This window comes from Gastrolobium bilobum, unplaced genomic scaffold, assembly GCF_033153095.1.
Source record: "Gastrolobium bilobum isolate Gb01-03AN ecotype WA unplaced genomic scaffold, APGP_CSIRO_Gbil_v1 utg8498, whole genome shotgun sequence".
NCBI lineage: Eukaryota > Viridiplantae > Streptophyta > Magnoliopsida > Fabales > Fabaceae > Gastrolobium > Gastrolobium bilobum.
This window is the reverse complement of record NW_026898476.1, coordinates 361156-383720: the sequence shown is the minus strand read 5'-3', so window position 1 is coordinate 383720 and position 22565 is coordinate 361156. Positions and strand designations below refer to the sequence as shown.

General features: G+C 34.4%; 4 protein-coding genes across 5 annotated transcripts; 2 read left to right on the top strand and 2 right to left on the bottom strand.

The window, feature by feature from the left end:
• Window positions 1-1587: 1587 nt before the first annotated feature.
• Window positions 1588-8755, top strand: LOC133316584 (uncharacterized). Its single transcript, XM_061518352.1, has 8 exons — window positions 1588-1963; window positions 2176-2348; window positions 6860-6953; window positions 7224-7334; window positions 7438-7527; window positions 7882-7967; window positions 8166-8230; window positions 8351-8755. Exons 1-8 carry the CDS (start codon window positions 1592-1594, stop codon window positions 8455-8457), a joined length of 1098 nt encoding a protein of 365 aa, XP_061374336.1. The 5' UTR covers window positions 1588-1591; the 3' UTR covers window positions 8458-8755.
• Window positions 8756-9698: 943 nt separating this feature from the next.
• Window positions 9699-11505, top strand: LOC133316583 (divinyl chlorophyllide a 8-vinyl-reductase, chloroplastic). Its single transcript, XM_061518351.1, has one exon. It carries the CDS (start codon window positions 9966-9968, stop codon window positions 11202-11204), a length of 1239 nt encoding a protein of 412 aa, XP_061374335.1. The 5' UTR covers window positions 9699-9965; the 3' UTR covers window positions 11205-11505.
• Window positions 11506-13693: 2188 nt separating this feature from the next.
• On the bottom strand, window positions 13694-14963 carry LOC133316611 (CASP-like protein 1D1). Its single transcript, XM_061518387.1, has 3 exons — window positions 14746-14963; window positions 14076-14202; window positions 13694-13949 (listed from the first exon to the last, which is right to left on the bottom strand). Exons 1-3 carry the CDS (start codon window positions 14961-14963, stop codon window positions 13725-13727), a joined length of 570 nt encoding a protein of 189 aa, XP_061374371.1. The 3' UTR covers window positions 13694-13724.
• A 1708-nt stretch (window positions 14964-16671) lies between these two features.
• On the bottom strand, window positions 16672-19931 carry LOC133316576 (E3 ubiquitin-protein ligase MIEL1-like). 2 transcript variants are annotated; one of them, XM_061518343.1, is made up of 12 exons: window positions 19706-19931; window positions 19487-19574; window positions 19327-19383; window positions 19180-19212; window positions 19003-19080; window positions 18763-18806; window positions 18621-18661; window positions 17942-18024; window positions 17736-17827; window positions 17578-17654; window positions 17404-17438; window positions 16672-17072 (listed from the first exon to the last, which is right to left on the bottom strand). In XM_061518343.1, exons 1-12 carry the CDS (start codon window positions 19753-19755, stop codon window positions 16947-16949), a joined length of 804 nt encoding a protein of 267 aa, XP_061374327.1. In that variant the 5' UTR covers window positions 19756-19931; the 3' UTR covers window positions 16672-16946. The 2 variants fall into 2 exon arrangements, with proteins under 2 accessions (XP_061374327.1, XP_061374325.1); XM_061518341.1 differs by having other exon boundaries at window positions 17404-17445; window positions 17585-17654.
• Window positions 19932-22565: the final 2634 nt, after the last annotated feature.

The window sequence follows — 22565 nt, the reverse complement described above, 5'->3', positions numbered from 1 at the left end:
AGCCACTTGTGGTAGAGCGTGGAGGATCCAGTGGCGGCGATCCACCCACCGTTGCGTTCTTATTTCCGTCCTCTTTCCAACCATATATAGATCGCCCCATTCTGAGATCAGGAAGTCCTCGAAAAGTCTCTGACAGTGCTGACTGCGCATCTTCCTCGTGGTTTCTCGATCTTGAACTTTTACAAAATATTGGAAAAATACACAGAAATTCCGAAAATAAATAAAAATAGCAAGGAGGAAACCTAATCATATGGAATTAGCCTCCTTGTTACAAATCGAGAAATACACGAGATACCCTAACCATGGATTAAAGCATTTTTACCGATTAAAATTTAAACTTTTATGAAAATAAACTATAAAGAATTAACAACATGAATATCAATAACAAATACAGAATAAAGGTGCCATATTTTCAAAATCACATAGAAAAATAAATAAATAAATAAATAAATCAAAACTGATCTTAATCCCCATCACAATCCGGCTCTGATACCACATGAAGGTATATCATGAGAAACGCGGAAGCGCATCGTACCGATGTGATGAAGGATAAAGACACCGCTTTGATTACCTGGGATGAAGCAGCGAGCGTGACAATTTCTCACGTTCAGTTCTCCTCCTCGAGCCTCACGATCTGCAGCAACGCACTACGAACGGTCGCAATTTCGCTCTACGGTCGATCTTCCAGGCTATAACTCAAGGGGATCAGGTGGTCGTGTGGGCAACCGTTCAGATGATGAACGTCTGCCTCTTTGGTGTGTTTCTAATGTCTGTAAATCCAAAACTAACCCTAAGCTTCATGGGTTAAAATTAGACTTTGGGCTCACTCTCACTAAAGCTATTGGGCTTAAGTGAAAAGAGCATACTAAATCCAACATTCCGGACACTCAATAATTCCACCAATTCTATAGATCTCTAATTTGACAAACAGTACCAAAGTTAACACACAGAACCATTTTTTCGGAATGATATTTGGCTGGGAAGTTTTCATAATTGAGCTACCAAACGCAACATTCTTTGTTTCCCTACCATGCTTTCTCGAGTTTTCAAATAAAAGTCGCGTACCAAACGCCTTGTAAGAGTATAATTGAAAAATAAATATAAGAGTTCCAAAAAATTATTATGCATCTTAAAATTTTTTTTTTTTCCAAAAAGCTTTTACCTTTTTTTTCATTATAATTTTTTTTGGTAAGATTATGTTTGACTAATCTTCTATTATAAGGAGAAAAAAAGCTAAAAATAAGAACTCCAAATAGCTAGTTACAACATTGTTATTAAAGCTTTAAATTTGTTATAATGTTTTTATGATTGAGAAGAATCAATTCGAATGAGTGTAAGTGTTATACTTATTATTAATTATTAATTTTATTCATATTTAGCAGATGAAATAACTAATAAATTAAAATTATACATTCAAAGTAGGATTAATGACGGGATAGGAAATTTTTATTTATTTTTTGTTCTCCGTAGGTAAAATTGGCATTTTTATATAATAATATATGTTCACTTAGTCATCGATTTATATAATATTTGATGTTTGCAGAGTCAGAAGAGTGAGGTCCAGATATCTTGGGAAGAGAAAAAAAAATCAATGCTTTTGATGGGATTGGTTACAACCACTATCCATTTCACAGCCAACACTGTTTGTGTGCACCAACCACAAACACAAACACTGTTTCAGCGTTTTGGGCATTTCTCAACTCTCTGTAACTCTCTTGGGTTCCTTTGTTCTAAGTCCAACTACTTGTTACTCTCATCCTCTACACACCCCAGTTGGGGAACCAGGCTAAAGTCACCACCTTTATCTTTATCTCTGTCTTTGATGGCTACCCATTTGCATGTCTCAGAAGGTGCACCCAATGAAAAATTGGAGCCTTCCTCTTCTCTTGCACTTGGAGAGCATGACCTTCTCATCGTGGGTCCTGGGGTTCTTGGTCGTTTGGTGGCTGAGGAATGGCGGAAGGTAATGTTTCATATCTCTGTCTTTTCCAAATTATTTGTTGTTTATCTCTAGCTCTGGTACATTTTTGTTGATGATATTTCATTTTGTTCCATGTTGATTTTGTGGGGAATATGATAATGTCATGAGAGTATGGAATTGGAATAGTATTGTTTGATATGTAATGCTGCACGGGTTTCTTGGCATTTGTTAGTAATATGTTTCTATTGAAATAGGAATATCCAGCTTGTCAAGTTTTTGGACAAACAGTAACCACTGATCATCATGAGGAGTTGATTAAAATGGGTATTCATCCGTCTTTGAAGTGGACCAAAGACATGCACAAATTTCCCTATGTGATTTTCTGTGCTCCTCCTTACAAATCCTCAGACTACCCTGGTGATGTTAGGTGAGTAATCTTTAGAATTGATCCCTTGATGTGTAGTTGGTAGGATTTGTGTTTAGTGCATTGCTTATGAATGTGTTCGGTGCTATTGAACCGTATAAGGATACCTTATACCTCAAGGTATGCGCTCAGAGATATCTTAGAAATAGATATTTTGATTGGCTTATAGCCAATACTCCAATCACTGCGCACAAGCAATAGACTTATAGCCAAGACATGTGTGTGTGCACAGTGTTGACAGTAATAGTAAATAGGTCAAAAGTGTGTACTGAGGTCTTTAGCCTCTTATTTATAAGAATTACCATCATAGGCTTAGGCCTTTGAGATCATATGAAATCTGCCTTGATTGATGGGGATAGAGATCTTATCCCTTGATCCTCTCTAGATTATATGGTTGCGATATCCCTATTCAATCTTGCTAGTATTAGGGTTGTTAGGATATGGATCCAGTCCATAACAGAATGTATCCCAAAACTTCATTTTTTTGTTGGGTTGTTAGTAAAGCTAGTGTAGGCTCTTAATTGGTTAGCTTTAGCTGTTAAGCACCTTTGTATTGATTAATCTTTGTAAATTAATCTTCTTTATATGAACATTTTCCGCTAAGAAGGTGAAATAAGTTCAACGTTTCTATTAACCATCATGTGTATGAAATAAGGGTACAGATATGTATTCAAGATGTGAACCTTCCTTTTTGTGATGACAATACTGTTTTGTTAGATTTCTAGAATAAATACTCTGCATTTGTGAAGTTCTTTCATAAGAATTATTGGGAAACATATCATCATGCAAACATAATTTATATGGGAAGCATGCTTTCAAAAAATGCTGCTGAATTCGGTTAAAAGTTTCATCCTCTGATGATGATTTTTGGCAATCCATTTCGGATGCATCCAAATGTTGTATTAAAGTTTATATTAACTCTGTGTATTTTGTTATACCAATTTTACCATTATGCTTGATTACCCTCCCTAGTCTCTTATATTAGGGTTGTATTATAACTAGTGAAAAAGCATTTATGATTATGCTTTGAATATTATTTTAGTGTTGTTTTTGGTGTTGTTCCTGAATCCGAAAAGCTTTCTCAAAGAGATATCTATAAATATCTTAATATGTTTGTATGTCACGGCTGTATTTGTTGGGTAAGTGACTTCTAACAAGGAGGAGATAACACAACTCTAGAGGGGGTGAACAGAGTTGTTTTAAATTATCTTCTAAACAAGTTCGATACAACTCAAACACCTAAAGATATCTTTGGCATTTGTTGACTTTAGTGCACAATTAGATTGGATGGATGTGTCAATTAACTTATGTGAACTATTTCAATTTCAATTATAGGTTATGTGATAAGGTCCAAATGGTCACAAGAAATATAAAATTAGAGTTACCTTTGGTATGGAAGCTTAAGAGAATAGAGTGTAATTAAAATAACTTATAGCAGAAACTTAATAATATAACCAAAACAAAGAGTAATCAAAATAGTCGGGAAAAACTCAAGATTGCAATAGGTTGCTTAATCAACAATCATTGGACAGCGTACTCAATTTAACTTGCTGGAATCGAGACAATGAATATGAAGAATAAATCAAGATTCTTGTTTAAAAAAATAATCCAATGGAGCTCAACAATAACAACATATATAAATGGAGATAAGGGATGAGAGGATCACATACCAAATTTATAATGGTTCATGACCCCTTTGTGCAATGAGGAGGCTACGTCCACTTCCTAGGCAATAAAACATTAGGTATTTGTTACCACTAACTTTTGTCAAAGTGTTTTTACAATCAAACAACTTTCAAACAAAATCCTAGTGGTGGTTACCTATGAATTACCCTATATCAAAGTAGTTCCATCGAACCCTACACTAGCTCCAAACTCCAAGAGATCACTCTCAAGCTAAGCAAAGAATCAAGGCAATGTGCACGTCACTTTTTGATCTTATTTTGAGCCTACCCTCACTTAGGACAGCTCTATGCTCCAAGCCTTGAGATTTCTCAAGCCGAGCCAGCCAAATGCTGAAGATGCTCTTGATCCGAGACTACATAAATAGGGTCAATAGATCAACAAACTATACAACCTATGATCAATTCGACGACAGAAAGATATAAAGAAAATAAGCACCTCTATGTGCAAAAATAACAACAATACAGTCCTAATCACGTCAAGATTTAAACATACACAATGATATTGCTCCAAAATTTATGGGTATGAAAGAAAAATGAATTTTATGATAATTACTATTTATGATCCGGTAACCAGTGACAAAATAAGCACTTCAAATGATCACACAAGGTTAGGTCAATATGTTGTCCAAAGGATTCAAAAATTGAAGAATTTGGTTCAAGATATTTAGGCAAACCAATTAACCACAATGCATGAACCAGCAAAAATTACAAACACCCCAAAAGTGAATATAAGCATTCAATCAGGATCCAAAATATGAGTTATAATAGAAAGAATTGATCCAACAAAATCTAAATACATTGAGTCACAAAATTGATTAATCAATACTAAGAGTCAATCACCAAGAATAAAGACAAGATAGCACCTCTAGATCACAAAGCACGAATGAAACCAACAAATTTATGATGATTTTCCTTTAAATCAACCAAGACCGGAGAGCCCTTACTTTGAACGAACTAGAACCAACAATATCAACGAGCTTTCTCAAGAACTTTCACGGATTAAAGCTCTCAAGCCCTCAGTTACATAGTTTCTCATGAACTCTCTCAATAATTGTTTCTTTTCCTTTTTTTTGTTTTACTCAACTGCAATTTACAAATTTTTTTTCAAAAGAGGAGTCTTGGTTTCATTCAAAAATTTGATCTGAAATTTTTGGGGCGCTTTTTGCATGTAATTTTTGGAGAGAGTTGAATATTTAAAAATGGTGAAGGTTTTTGCTTAAATGAAGTATCAACACAGAGACACAAGAAAAATAAAAGATTTTTGGTTAATAAAGGAGGACTTCTTTCAGGTATTAGTGCAATAATTGATTAAAATATTTGAGAGATTCTTGTCATACTATAATGTTGATTATGTGTTGATATGAACAGGTAAGAGGATAAATGGTATTGATTATGTGATTTTCAAAATTAAAGATGAATGAATAAAAGAGAGATATTTTTAGAAATAAATTTGAGTATAATATTAATTCTATGTTGATATGAACAGATAAGAGAACAAATGACATTGATTAGGTGATTTTGGTAATTAAAGATGCTCGAATAAAATAGATAATTTTTGAAAAGAAATTTTTTTGGTAGACCGATCCTAATTACCTCTTTGAGGTAAGTCAGCCTTCGGTATCCCCACAAACTTCAACTCTTTGAGTTGGTTATAGGACTAATCCCGAGTCGGGACTTAGACATAGTTAAAGCTTCTCGTCCTTCCCCAAAGATGTATTTGGTTGGAATTAAATCTAGGTTGTCTCCCCACCTACTCAGCCTATGTTGACAACTGAACTACACCCATTGTGTTTTTTAAACTAAATTTTGAATATAAAGCTGATTCTATGAGATTTGAAAAAAAAATTGTTTTAATGGCGGATGAGAGTAATAGGGGTATTTTATTAAATTTTAATTTTATTATTATTGTTATTTAATTTAATCACTAGTTATTTTTAATGTTATGTTAAGCATGACTTAAGCAACATATAAAACCAAGGGTAATATTTTTCTCAAGGTGCATAAAAGAGAAATATTTTCCTACACTCACATACAATTGTGGGACCACACCAAGAGAGAGAAAAAAAATAAAATAGTAGCTCAATTATCAATGTGACTATGTGAGTGTAGGAAAATATTTCTCTCTTATGCAACTTGAGAGAAATATTACCCTAAAACCAAATTAAAAAACCCCCAAGGGTAGCTTAGTTGGCAACTGAGTGCCCAAGGGTTTGTTTTGGTCAGGGGTTTAAATCTTGATAAAATCAAATTCTTGGAATTTTTTGGAGCTAGAGAGAAACCGTGGTCCAATACACCCTTAATGAGGAACTAGCCTTAGGGGTCGTATTTCGAGAACAAAGTGACTGGAGGAGGTTGTGCGGGGATACCTCTAGGTTATCTACAAAAAAAAAAAAAAAACAAATTAAATGCTTTCCTAATGCGTGATGATGTTGAAAAAAATTTAAAGAGCAATACTAACATATGTATCATTAAATTGAAAGTGTAACATATTATTTCCTTTAAGCCTTGATGCTCTTCAATACTTGATCTTCAACTTGTACCCATTGTTGACATCATCAAAACCTCTTCAAAAATTCTTGTTAACACTTGACACAATCTGGGGGTAATGTGCTTTTTCAGAATTGAAACAAAAATGGAGGTAAGAAAAGTATGATAAAGGCCAAATTTCATTGTTGGGAACGGAATTGACTAACTGTTGTGTGTATACTTGTTGATCTTCTTAAGAATTCTAGAAAAAACTGAAATTTATTTTGAAAAAGGAAAACTGAATCACTTTACAAGTTGTGTTTTTCTTCTAAACTTATGTTTTGTGAACTGTCAACCAATCAGGCAAGCTGCATTATGCTGGAATGGTGAAGGTTCTTTCCTGTTTACATCAAGCTCTGCTCCTTATGATTGTAACGATAATGGATTATGTGATGAGGTCGGTGTTCAACATTCTTTTGTTGCTCTCTCTCTCATTTTTTTTCTTCTTCAAAATTAGGGAGTTTGAATTTGAAACAAAGAGATTGTTATTGTCTGCATCGCTTTTCTTTATCCAAATATTAGTTTAAACTTGTTTTGATTGCTTAATTTGTGCCATTACCCATCACTTATTTCCCTCATCATATGGAGATTTATAACATTGTAGAATCATGCTTCCCATGTTCTGTCAATTAGTCTTGCTGATAGGATTAGAATTACTACTGTGCAGGATACTCCAGTCGTGCCTATTGGAAGAAGCCCCAGGACTGATGTCCTTTTAAAAGCTGAAAATGTTGTGCTGGAGTTTGGTGGTTCTGTTGTGAGACTGTCTGGACTTTATATATCCTTTTCACAATTCAATTTGCTGGGATTTCAAATATCCATTCATCTGGGTGGTTATTTCTATTATGTTTATACCTGATGCCAACCTTGACTTTTTAAACAAAGAAGATCAAGGTGCACATGCTTATTGGTTAGAGAAGGGGATTGTTGAATCTCGTCCTGATCATATCCTGAATCTTATACATTATGAGGTCAGAATTTCATTTGCATCTTATTTTAGTTATTGTCAACATGGTAATGGTTTTATTTATATTTGGCAATTGGCATCTTTAAAACTGTTTTAACATATATTGAGGTATTGAAGCTCATTTTGTCCGGGTTTGTCAGCTGAAGATTGTTTTGTTTATGTGCTTTTTCTATTCCCATTATAGTTTCACATTTTGTTTAATATTTGGTATTTCTCCATGACACCAATTTTAGTTCCTAAACGAACTTCTGGTGATAGTTTCTCTAAAACATTGCATTTTCTTATCCACTTTTGGTCATTTAGTATTTGTTAAGATGAAAAGTTGAATATTTTGTTTAATGTGCCGCTTTCAAACCAGGATGCAGCTTCCCTCTCTGTTGCAATTTTGAAGAAAAAATTTCGGGGACGGATTTTCTTGGGTTGTGATAATCATCCTTTATCCAGGTTACATGCTTTCCCTTAAGTTTGTAACTATTATAATGGACACAGTAATTGCTTCTTTCTTTCTCAGATATGTTCCCAACTATTGCTATTATGTGTTTTAGGCAGTGATGCCAATATATGCGATTGTTTCCTTCTTTTCCTCTCCCTCTCTCTATTTTGAAAACAGAAAACTCTCTCACTTCTTCTACATATTGGCAGGCAAGAAGTGATGGATCTAGTCAACAAAAGTGGTAAATTTAGTAAAAAGTTTGAGAAGTTTACAGGTAGATAATCTTTTGATTGTGAGTGGTAGATTAATGAACCAATAACACCCTTTCTTATGGGGGGTTGCTGTGTCATTACTGATTGTGAAAGCATAATGCCTTTGTATCTTGCGTTTGCAGGAACTGATGATCCCCTTGGAAAGAGATTAAACAACTCCAAAACACGCCAGGAAATAGGGTGGGAGCCCAAGTACTCTAGCTTTGCTCATTTCCTTGAGACCATTTGATTAACTGCTGAGTGTATCTTTGGTGTTGAAATCAAGTCTATTCAATATTTTCTCCATGTTGACATCGTATAGAAAATATTATCATTAATCAGTTTTTAAGTGGAAACAGAAACTCTCAATTTGATATTTACCAATACTATTTGGCATGTATACTCTTACTTGAGAGGAATTTTTAGCATTGCTGTGGTGGGGTAAGCACATGAGATGCATTAGCAGATTAGTTGTTGTCCTTGTTAGTTACTATTATCTTTGCTTTGAATGTATCCAATCCTCTACCAGAAACTACAATAGTAATTTTCTTAGAAGGTGAACAAGTAACTTAACAGCGACAAGGGCATAATACACATGGACATATGTGTATCATTTTGTTTGAAGACAAGCATTGCTTGCTGAACACCTTAAATAATGAAACATATTAACTTGCCTTCTTGGAATGACTTCCATTGTTAAAGCAAATTCCATAGTACTTCCAACTTCTTGATTTATTTAGTTAATAATTTATACAAGAAGTAAAAGAGTATTTACCCTAATGGCTCTACCCCAAAAAAAAAAAAAAAATGGTGACATGAATGGATATATAAAGATAAAATTATAATTATTTTTTAACGAGTAGTTATAGCATTATTCTTTACACCAATGCACAAAAAAGAAATCATTCTCAAAATAACTTACAAATTAACCTTATGAAGATCTTCCACAATTTCCCTTAGCTAAATTTACGTTTTTGCTGTTCCAAAGCATGTTATTTAAGCATATTTCAGCTCTTTACAAATTAGCCTTATATTTGTAGGTCAGTAATTTGTGCCTTTATATATTTGAGTTTTGTTCAGAAACTTAATTAACATTTATCTTTCTTTCTCCTCTTTAAATTCTGTTCTAACGGTGTTAATGAGTGATAGACAAAGTAGGCAGAAAAGAATAAATAAAATAACCCATTCCTACTTATTAATATAATAATACATATCATGTCATAGGAGGGAAAAAATATAAATATAAATTTAATGAACTCTATAAAATAATCATTTTTTGTATATCTTTTAACATATATATATATATAATTTTATTTTTCTGTACCAGCGACAGAGAGAGCAAATATCTGTCACCAACAGAAAAAATAAAAATAAAGATCCACTATTTTCATTTTAAAAAAAAGTATAGCACACAAAATAATGTGAGAGAAATTGAAGAAAGCTTTCTGCGCGACGAAAAAAAAAAATGAAAAAAATTCAAACCTGTTGCTCCCATGGCCCATCCACTGCGTAGCTCAACCTCAAGGAGAGTAATGATATCCCCACATCATCTTATCATGACCATCCATTTGGATTATGTTCTCTCCCTCTCTGGCTAGTTCATTGCCAAGTTAACGAGCATGTGTTTCCCTTGTACCTCATAATTTTCTTCATGTAATTTGCACTGTTTATTCTCCTTCTCAATCTAACCGTGAGCCCTTTACCATCTCTAAAACACCATCCCTTACCCTTTTGGCATAACTTGAAGGAATTGGGAAAATGTCCCTTTGTTATTCTTCCAATTTGATCACACTCCACTCAGCTAAGCATCAAAGGCTTTCCTTAAGTTTCTCTTCAGAGTCTTCTCAATTCATCAAGCTATTCAGGGTAAGCTCAACTCCTTATGAACCCATTAAGTTTAGCAGGGAAAGATTGAAACTTTATGCCTCTCTGCCACCATCTCAAGTTGTTGAGACCACCCCATCTACATATAGAAACAAGAACCCAAAAGATGTTAACGTCTTGGTGGTGGGTTCAACTGGGTATATTGGAAAATTTGTGGTGAAAGAGTTGGTTAAAAGAGGTTTTAACGTTATAGCCATTGCTAGAGAGAGGAGTGGAATTAAGGGCAGCAATGATAAGGATGAAACCTTGGCTCAGTTAAGAGGGGCCAATGTGTGCTTCTCAGATGTGACTAATTTGGATACTTTTGAGGAATCTTTGAACAGCTTAGGGGTTTCATTTGATGTTGTAGTGTCATGTCTTGCTAGTAGAAATGGAGGGGTGAAGGACTCATGGAAGATTGATTATGAGGCAACAAAGAATAGCCTTCTTGCTGGTAGGAAGCTTGGGGCTTCTCATTTTGTGTTGCTTTCAGCAATATGTGTGCAGAAGCCCCTTCTTGAGTTTCAACGTGCCAAGCTGAAATTTGAGGCTGAGCTGATGAAGGAAGCTGAAGAGGATGATGGCTTCACTTATAGCATAGTGAGACCAACTGCTTTTTTTAAGAGTTTGGGTGGTCAGGTTGAGTTTGTGAAGGATGGGAAGCCATACGTAATGTTTGGGGATGGAAAGTTGTGTGCTTGTAAGCCTATGAGTGAGCCAGATTTGGCTTCTTTTATTGCGGATTGTGTGCTAAGTGAGGACAAAATTAATAGGGTCTTACCAATTGGAGGGCCAGGGAAGGCATTGACACCATTGGAACAAGGGGAAATGTTGTTTAAACTTTTGGGGAAGGAGCCTAAGTTCTTGAAAGTTCCAATAGGGATAATGGATTTTGCCATTGGGGTTCTTGACTTTCTGGTTAAGATCTTTCCTTCACTGGAAGATGCTGCTGAGTTTGGGAAAATTGGAAGGTACTATGCAGCTGAAAGTATGTTGCTTTTGGACCCCGAGACTGGAGAGTATAGTGCTGAGAAGACACCTAGCTATGGGAATGATACATTGGAAGAGTTTTTTGCAATGGTTCTCAGGGAGGGGATGGCTGGTCAGGAATTAGGTGAGCAAACAATATTTTAACATGGTTGTGGTTAAATAAGCATGAACCCAATAGGTCATATAATAGAGCAACCAGTTTTGTTTCTGTAAATGCATGTATTCAGCCAGAGTCACTGTAATATTTACAAGTTCTAGCATTGTTGAAAGATATTCAAGTCTCTGGAAATGCCTTTTTGAAGATTCATTCTTCAATTGCATTACAGCACTACCATTCCCCTGTTAATAAATTGCTTATTGCTACCGGCAGTTAAGTTTGATGTCCTAAAACCAAGTTCAGATTTGTTCTGGGAAAAGAACGGGATGAGTGTATAGAAATGTAATGTTCATATTTCCTTGAATATAATACTACGTCAATTTTGCCGAGAGACTTGTTAAAGAATGATATAAATCATTAAAAAAGTCACTACCCAATACTTTAAAGTTTTGTGTTGAAGTGATTCTTTACATGATATTAAGTGACTATAAGGTCATGAGTTTGATTCTTACCGTCTCCTAGTTTCGAGTGGAATCAAAATAAGTTCAAGGTAAACAAAAAAATTGGGCCTGTATAATATTCACGTTTCAAGTTCAAAGGGCTCTTGTGTGAGGGGTGTGTTAAAGAATAATATAAATCATTAAAAAGGCTACCCCACCTAACACCTTAAGATTTTGGGTTGAAGTGGTTCTTTATATGTGTAGTTACTATTGCCAATTGATAACTCAAATTGAGATCCTATTCAGAATGGATTGACTAAACCATCTTTTAAAGCACCTATTACCCATGAAAATCAATGTGCAAAAAAATATAAATAAATGTGATGGATGAATTCATAGTTATCAGTATCTTACGATATACGATACGACTCATAACGTCGGCGATATGTATCATGGACTGTATCAGAAAAGAGATTGCATCGAACGATATGATATTGTATTTTACGATATGATACAATAAATGTTTCATCAACATCAACATCAACAACACATTTATCCCAAATTAATTGTATTTTACGATATGATACGATAAATGTTTCATCAACATCAACATACGATACGAAAATTAAATCAAAATTTGTAATTTTTAATATAAAAAAATAAAGATTTGATTTGCGATTTAATAAATTAAAAAAATTAAAAAATTATTATTAATAAGGAAAAAAAATAAAGATATGATTTAAACTAAAAAATCAATCTGAAAAATCTGTATTAATAAAAAAAATAATTAAATAAATATTCTAAATTTCTTCAATATCTAAGGAATAAAGTTTCTTTTAGTCACATGCCTTATCTAATTTATTTAGATATGTAATTATATATGTTGTTATGTATATATTGATTTTTTAGGTCCTCGATAATGGCATTAGTGATAATATTAGTCTTAATGATTGATGAGTAGGAGAATATCTGGTTTGCACTTTAGTTACTTATGTATTTTGCTTATTGGATCCTTTTTAGAATTTGGATTTTATGTTGCAGCGACATCGACACGGGACACGACACGATACGACACACCGACATATTAATTCTAAAATTTTGACACTTTAGGACACGTTTTGATATTAAATAATAGTTTTAATATATATAATATAATTTATATTTAATACATACAATAGCTCATAATAAGTCACATAAATAATCAAATATTCAAATTCCATAACATAAATATAAAACAAAAATAATTTTTTCATGCCTTGTTAAATTTTATGTCAAATTTCATAACAGAAAATATTTGATTTATAAATTAATTTTTGATACTTAGTTAAAAAGATAAAATAAAATAAAATTTGAATCTTAAAAAAAAATGTGTCGGAAGACGTTGACCATGTCGAAAAGTATTGACTGCGTGTCGGAAAATGTTGACAGCATGTCAAACACGTATCAAAATATGTCGGAGCGTGTCGATGTCCGACACAATTTTTTTTCTAAAATACGTGTGTCGGTGCATCAGTGTTTGAATTTATATGCTATTAATTATATTATATCTTTTTAAATTATTTTTTATTATATGTTTGTATCTTACTATTCGATACATTTACGATACATCATACAAAAGATCAGCCAAACGATACTCGATACGTATCGCAATTCACCACCCTTGGATGAATTAACAAATCAATATGTGGTATTTAGGTGTCCTCACCCTGCTGTTACTTTTAATACTGTATTATTTCTTACTTGCCTGACAATATTGGAATCTATCCAACCGGCATATCAAAGTTAACCAACTTGATTATTAGCTACACGCCTACACCTCATAAAATGAGAAGGCATTACCAAAGTTACCTTCTCCAATTTCAGATGAAGGTTTAAGTCATGTTGGCAGATTTAGTAGTGTTCATACAAGTCTTTTCATTTTTATTTTTATTTTTGAGGGAGCAGAATGCAAAATACACATCATTTTCAAATACTCAATACCTCTGAAGAAAACACTCACAAACACAAAAGTTATTCAAGTCAATCCATAGATATTGACACACTGAATGATTTTGTGAACAATGTGACTCTGGAGTTGAGTGCATATATATATATATATGCTGAAGGATCCATATTCCTGGCTTCTATCTACTTAGGGACCCGACTGTGAATGGTATAAGCTGAAAGCCAGATGAGCATGACAGTCACAATGCTGCTAAACAAAGCCACTGCTACGGAGCCAGCAATATGCCTACAAAACTTGCCATAGACGTTGCAAATTTTAGTCCAATGCACATGGCTGTTTCCCTTTAAACCGAGATATGCCACACTCCCAGCTGAACCTGTTGCTGAGGCTATTATCCCCAATATCAGCTGCACAATGTCATGGTAAACAATTTATCTTAATTTGATATACTTTGTTATATAAAGCAATATAATTTAGAAGAGAGGATGAAGAGCAAGGTCAAGATTGAAAAGAAAGGTTATTTGATTAGTTACCGCATCCCAGAAGATAAAGTGAAGGAGGAACTTCAATTTGAATTCTGGCTTTTGGATGACAGAGATCGATGCAAGAGCAGATATGAGGCCATAAAGGCCAGAAACACAGAATGCAGCCAGAAAATATCTGCATGCATATCATTTTATATGTCAAATTAAAAATCTTAACAAGTAGTCTTCAGAAGACTTGGACAGAAAGAAAAAAAAAAGCATCAACGAGATTGAGGCTTTATAATAAATGTATGTGAATGGAAGACTTTGGACATTTGAATTAAAAATGAAAAAAAAAAAACTTGAGGAGCATGGCATTAGGAAAATATGAGAAAAAATAACCCCAAAAAAGAAAAACTGTCATAAGCACAGCCGTCGTGGATTTTTAACTTTTACTTGCAAAGCAGTTAATGGAAAGATGAGGTTTGCTTTTTCTATAAAACTTACATACTAAAGAAAGGCCAGCATTTAAGGAACGTTTTGATCTTAAAAAGGGTAAGTACACTTCATATTCGTAGAGGTTTTTCATCATTGATTTTCTTTGTATCAAGATATTTTATATCATACTGAAAATAACCAAATATAAAAAGCAGACACTTAGAAGGACTTTTTGCCTGAAAGAAGTGAATTGCAATAAACGGAGAAAATATGCAAAGAATTTGAATAATTATCAACTTACATAAAAGCTGGTGAGTATTTGAACTTGGCTGGCTGTGGCACAGGCATGCCTAGGAAATTCACTATCACAGTTTGATCACTAGTGACAATCACTGCAATAGCCGCCACTGATGCCCCCAACAAAAGAAATCTGAGGATCACATCGAATTTAAAGTAATCCACCCCAGCAGGAGGAGGTGGAGTTGAAGATGATTTGTACTCAGCCTCTGTAGAAGCCATAAAGTACTCTGAAAGGTAGCTACTGAATATGATTTGAATGGCAAGTGCTAGTAGTAAACTTAGTGGGACTAGCTTGCAACTGAGAGAAGCAGGAGACTATAACTGAGCACTAACCTATTTGCTTATATAGATGGATTTGAACTTTGAGGCAAGCAATTGAACCAAAAGGGTGTAAAAACAAAAGAGCTAGAGTTCCCTGCACGCTAAGTGATCTTGTTTGAACACTTGCTTGTTAGTTGGTGTATGTGATCAGCAATACGGCTAACTTGTCCTATGTGCCATTCATGTATAATATGTACATATATAACAATCATTAGTTGATTTCTATCCCCTTTATAATGCCCATAATATAGATGAGAAATATGATTGAATAAATTGGCAATCAAGGGTGTTATTGGTAGAAGAGAAGATGAGAGAAATACAAAGGAGTAAATGTTATAAAAGTGTAAATTTGAATGCTAGTTTAAATTCCTTTCAGAGATTCGTTCAAACTAGTGTTTTACCTTAGAAAAATTGTCAAGACCAAGGAACAACGGATAATCTTGACTGTACTTGTGTGCATGTTCTCGGAACTTCTGCTTCAGTATGAATATCTCTTAGGAAAATGGCGTAAAAACATATTAACTTAATAATAGAATGTCATCGAGTGAGCCGGCCACATGCACTAGTGGACTCAAGGCCAACATATCTCACGTCCTATTGTATGGCATAACATATTGACAATCATACTTTTTAATATTTCGAGAAGAACTTTGACTTATGTGGCCTGCCCAAATTCCATTTCCTTAATAAATACTATTACTACATTCTGATAATGTCTGTTGAGATATATAGCCTCACCCATCAGCTTAAGCTTTTGGGTTGAATTGGTTCTTAACATGATATCAGAGCCTCGTGTCCCGGGTTCGATCCTCACCGCCTCCCACTTTCTCTTGTGAAATTTCTTAACATAGGTAGGTGGGCCTGTGCATTGTCCACCCTTCAAGCCCAGTGGGCTCTCGTGTGAGGGGGCGTGTTAAGATATATAAAATCTTTAATGTAACCTCACCCATCAGCTTAAGCTTTTAAGTTGAATTGGTTCTTTACAATGTCTATTAACAATATATTCTCAGTCAAATTCTCTTATCCCTGCTGTTAATACAAGACTAGTTTTCTAGGTATGACATCCGATCAGTATCCCTCCATTCTGATGCTATTCAAGAATTCGTTTGTTTTTCACATTTTTTATCCCACCTTGTCCTATACCCTTGCATTTTTACAAAGAAGCTATTTCTCATACTCAAACCGTGACCTAACAATCACAAGGAGCAACCTTGTCATTGCTATAACCCACGTATCAGGCTGAAAAAATGGGGCCATATCACATTGCAGAAGCATCATAAAAGTAAAACCACCAGAAACTATGTTGCCTTTACTAGAATAATTAAAAACTAAATCCTGTTTATTTCACTTTCTAAAGATATTCTGCTTGATTATGCAGATCAATTTATGGCAGTGAACAAATGTGAAGGAGATTGTTCTTATAGATAATTGGCATTGTATTTTCACACAAACCCGCTGGAACAAAATATGATAAAGCAACATAACAAATCAATAACAAATAATTTTTATGAAGGCTACTTCATATAGCTGATTTGTGCAAGGAAGGAATCCATTGAGTTGTGTTAATTAAATTCAACGGCAAAGACAAATCAATCCATCCTCCAATATAAATACATCACTAGAAAACACAATTACCAGCAGGGTATGATGGGTGAATAGTTTTCCCTATATTACAGTATACAAATGTTTATATCAGGCTAATGACTCAGATACTAACTCAATAGTCCACTCCATATGGTGGAGGAAAAATAACCTAAGAAAAGTTACAGGGCACAATACATCATTGATCTTGATGATCAATTAAATAAGGATTTACAATAATTGGGTCACATCTTTAATTTACTCCCTGGGAAAATCTATCTCAGAAACTCAAGAATTTGGTCATTGAGGAAGAACAGGAGGAGCAATAGCACGAGTATTATATGAACTGCAGTGACCGCATTTGTGCCCAATAATGTGGAAGTAAACTTCGGTTGTGTCATTGCAGTCGTTACAGAGTATCCAAACCTGCAATGGACGCTGCTTAGTTTTCTGATAGAACCTTGATGTATACATGTGTAATTCATATGTAAAGTAGCACTCTATCATTTCAACCCATCCAAATAATACATATTAGAAGGGCATATCCAAACGTTAAATAAGTAGGCTTTCACAAAAAAAAGTTTAACTCATCGTATTTTTTCTTTTCATATAAAATCAGCATGGTGTTCTTTGCTCCATAGGCACAAAGGACAAAAGGTGCACTCATACTCAAGCACATTTCATGCCTTAGAATGGAGATAAACAGAGGCAGCACATATTAAACAAGCAATTTTATTTTTAAAGAATAAAATTTTACCTTTCTATACCGATAATCATCAGGCATGACAGTTGCTTCAATCTAATATAGGAAAAACAAACAAGAAATCAAAATTGTAGTAGAACATTTCTGCAAGTAATATTCTTGACCAGATAATTGCACCATAAAAAAACCAAGAAATCTAGTGAAAGCATCTATAGACTTTAATTTAACCAGCTACCTCTTCATCAATTCTCTTCCATGTACTAGACATGTCAATCACGGATTTGGAGCATATGGGACAACAGTACCTAAACCATATACAAAGCCAATATTTAAGCAGTGATAATGTTTTATAGACCAAAGATTTCTCAAATAGTTAGCATACTCACTTGTCACGCTGTATCATCTCTTGATAACATTCACAATGCATTGTGTGACCACATTTCATAACAGTAGTGTCTTTCAATGAGTCAAAAAGGTACTACACAAACATAGTGAAGTCAGATCAGAATACTCTCATGTTTCAAAAAACACAAAGAAAATCCTTGCTTGATTGAAAATGAGAGCCAGGGAAGAAGAGGAATAAAAGACGCACCTCATAACAAATTGGACAATGATGCCTCATGGAGTTCTCCACACATAAATGATTATCGCGCAGACCAATTGAATAACAAGACCCTATCAGTATTAAGCAATTGATTTGTTAACATAATAAAAAATAGTTCAATTCAGTAACTAATGCGATAGATTATTAGACATGACTCCAGATAGGCAGATACCAAAAGAAACAAAACAATCCATCATAGAGGAATTCAGTGAATATTATAGCACAATGGAAATAATCTGTTCAAAATATTATAAAACCCCATAGATCAAGGGCTGAATTTGAAATATATTCTTTGAATTTGGAAACCAAATCCTGAATGCTTTGCTTTTGAGGTGCCACTTTTGGCTCCCCAGTAGTGCTCTTGATCATCTGGTGTCATTAAGAGGCTGATAGCAAGTTCGGTAATTCTATGATTCTGTCAGTTCATGTACCGTGTAAATTTTACTGATTATTATTATTTAGTTTCATCAAATATGACCTTATGCAACTCACAGAAATAGATAAAGCAGTGACAAGTTCAAGAAAAGCAAAGGAAGGAAAGAATTGAATCTGCTATTAATATGGAAGGAAACTAACAATTTGCAGCATAATCTAATTTAAAAAAAAAAAAAAAATGCTAAAGCAACAACAATAGAGACACAATGGTGGCCAGATTGTGAATGCATACCGCACTTCTTGCAGTGGTAATAATTCTCACGACCACCAACTCTGTTTCCAATTACATCACCAAAAAATAGTTGCAAGTCATAAGTTTGGGTAACTCAACTCAGGAAATAATGGAAGGATTTACTCAAACACAGCCAACGTACCTGCAGATCCCACAATCATCACAATGAAACTGTTGTTTCCCCGTCTGTATAATATGTAAACAACAATCAGCAGCAAATAGGAAACAATTAAGATTAACAATCACAAACTAGGATTAAACACCAAATATCAATTCTCAGTCCATCTCTAATAAGTATGAAGAACCAAAAATAGAAGTAACATGATCATATTGAAGACACAAATTCAATCAGATGCTGCAGATTTATTCAGTGAGTCATTACATCATCATCGAAGAATTTGCAGATGTCGCAGAAATATTCTCCCATTCTGACGCCACAGTTTGTGCAAACTTGAGCAACCTTCAAAAGAAACAAATGAAAGAAAAAATAAGAGAAAAAGAAGAAGCAAAAACCAAAAAAAAAAGAGAGGTTCTAATCAAACTGGGAATGGATACACACTGGCTGCTCTGTGTCACAAACCGAACAAACAACCTGAAACAACAATAAAATGTTAAAAACCATATGAGTCTTACCATATAATGTTAATGACACAATAACCAAGACAGCGTGGAAAAAGAAAATCAGGGTTGGTCCATTTATCCTTACATGTTCAACATCGTCCCGAACGAGTTCATGCCGATCAAAAGGGTTGCTCAGCATGCTCTAATTAGGTGAATAACACGGACCCAGATCAGATAAAAGCAAAAAGACGAGATTTTTGATGTGAAACACAGAAGAAAACGAAGGAAAAAGAACAAAGGAATACCGTTTCCTCGTTATGACAATGACGGCAAGTGTAGACCTCATTACAGCAAGGAGCTCGAATCCTGCATCTTCTCCTGTAATGCTTGCACCTACCAATCAAACAAATGTCATCAAAATCATGAAAAAGCTAGGAAATTGGAACCCAATGAATGAAAACTAAAAACTTTTATTTAAAAAAAGAAAAAAGAGAGAACAAAAGAAGAAGAAGAAGAAAAAGTACCCGTATCCCATCTTCCCAAAATCAAGACGTTCAATGACAGAGCCTTCCATGAGTTTTGGAAGAGATGGGGAAGGAAGACAGAAAGGGGAGTTTCCTGATATGGGAAGATTTTGCTGCTGTTGTTGCTTTGTCTTGATCCACAAAGAGAAAGGAAAAAGCCATTATTATGTACTTTTTTTAATGCAAAAGTATGTACCCACTTGTGGAGAGAGAGAGAGAGAGAGAGACAGAGAGAGAGAGAGAGGATAAGGGATGGCTTGCAGAGAAGGATGACTTCAGCATTAATAGAAAGAGATATGATCGTAGGATCAACGAATGGGATTTGACGAATGGGAAAAACCCAACCAACCGCGATAACTTAACCGTTCTTTTGTGTCGTGTTTCACTGTTTGATTTTGTGGGGTAATGTAACATAACACTTGCAGTACCATGATAAGTTTCCAACTCTCTCTGAACTCAATCCAATAACATTCCTTCTTTGGGAAAATTCCAAAAATGGGCAAAAATAGTTACCATGATGCAAGATAACCTTTATATGCAGCAGAAGTCATATACTAATTTGGATTCTGTTACGCGAATCTCCTTTTTATAACGTGTTATTATTATTATTATTATTAAACCACATGTATTCTTGATGGAGAGAATTTTATTCAAGACGGATCCAAGATTAAAATTTTAAATTCCTCCCAAATATGATATGGAAACACATCTCACTCCCACCACCTGCTCAGCTCTCATGCGCTAACTGAGTTACGATCAGTGGCAGAGCCACTTGTTACTTAGGTGGTGTTTTGACACCAGCTAATTTTTAAAAATGATATAAATCTTCTTTAAAAATTATGATACAATCTTAACACTAGCTGAGTTTTAAAATAATACAACATTAGCACTGGTTGAATTCTACCTGGTTGAGTCTTTTGGCACCAACTGGATTTTACTTCTAGCTCTGCCGTTGGCTACGATGGTACTGGAAAAAATCAAACACATAGCTTTCACCCCGCCTACTCAACTCCAATGCGGTAACTCATCTACCATCACTTAATTTTTAGGGATTTGATTTTCTCATGTTGCATGAGAATTCAATTCTCATGTTGTGACTCAACTAGTGGTAGACCTCATATTTATTAAAAAAAGAAAAAAAAAAAAAACTTTGCACGCAAATCAAAGGGTCACTAACATGAGAGTTGAATTCTCATTCAACATAAGAAAAAGTTTTCCCTAATTTTTATGCTATGAATTTTGATCTCGGCTTCATGCACATATTTAGAAGCTTTACAAATCATACATGTATACAGATTATTTTAATTTACTGGATACTAAGAAGAAATTACAAATCATTTAAGCGAAAATATTAAATTTCATATTTTAAAAATGAGTTTAAATTGTCTTATTTTATAGAAGATAATTATCTTATGCTAGTGAGGCATAAAAAGTTCTGCCATTCTTTTTTTATTTTTTAAAAATGGTGGGACCCACATAACTTGTTTCTATACATGATGCAAGTTATCTTCTATTAGAGGAAATTAATAAATCCCTTTAAAAATATATATAACTATTATTCTTTCGGTATGATCTCGGATCACAGGACTTGAGGCGAGGTAAGGCTTCCTACTTGGATAAGACTTTATTGGACTGAGCTTCAGCCCGTCAGCTCGACCGTGGGCTTGTCCATGACCTTCTCATATCCACAACCATCATCCGGGAGTTATTGCTTTAAGCCACTACCATTAGAGGTGGCAAAGCGGCCTGCCCGCCAAAAAGCGGGCTGACTCGCCCCGCCCCGCCATTGAAGGTGGACTAGATATCTCTGCCCGCCCCGCCAAGCCCGTCACATTTTACACTAAAAATTAAAAAAAAAAAAAAAAAATAGCTCGGGCGGGCTGGCGGGCAGCGGGTTTAGAAAACTCAGCCCGCCCCGCCCCGTTTGGCGGGCGGGGCTGGCCGGCCCGGCGGGCTCGGCCCATTTTGCCAGCTCTAACTACCATCACCATAACAAGTATTAGCTTTCACGTTAGACATTGGTATTTACCTCTGAACAGTTATTATTATTATTATATGAATAAAGTGTGTGTCATTTAAAAATATGATCATTTTAAGATGGAGATAGTGATAGATCATTGGAGAGAGAGAGGAAAACAAAGGGTCTGTTTGATTTCTGTTTTGCAAAATAGTTTTTTAGTTTTCAGAACAAAAAAATTAAAAAACTCGTTTGGTAAGACCTGTTTTGTAAAAAAATGTTTTGAAAACTATAACTGTTTTTTTGTTTTTAAAATCAAATTTAGAGAACATGTCTGAGTTGTTTTTGTTTTCTGTTTTGGTTTTTACCTTTCAAAAAGAAATAAATATAGAAAACAACGGTTTCCATAACTATTTTACAAAACAGTTTTAAGAACAAAAAACCAGAACACAATCAAACAGCTCTCTCTCCTATAATTTATATTTATCCCTCTCTCAAAATGGTCTAACTTTGTGTCATTTAAAACGACACACATTTTTTTCTTATTATATTATATAAAACAGAATCTTTTTTATCTATATTGAGTATACAACCTAAATAAAACCCAAATTTATTCATGTAATTTTTCTTTTAATCTTCCGTATAAAACGAACAAGTTTTCTCAAGTTTGTATCATTCTTATTATTTCTAATTTTTTTAAGGGGGGAAAGAAACTAGAGGATTCTACTGCGTGCTTGTTTAAGATAATATTATTGGGGTTCGAGATTCATGCACCACGCAGTCCTTATCAAGAACCCATGTCTAAGCATGAATCATCTTTTTTGGGGGGAGGGGGCTTGTGAATATGTGAATCATCCATTTTTGATTCCACTAGAAAAAAAACACACCGAAGTGTTTATTACT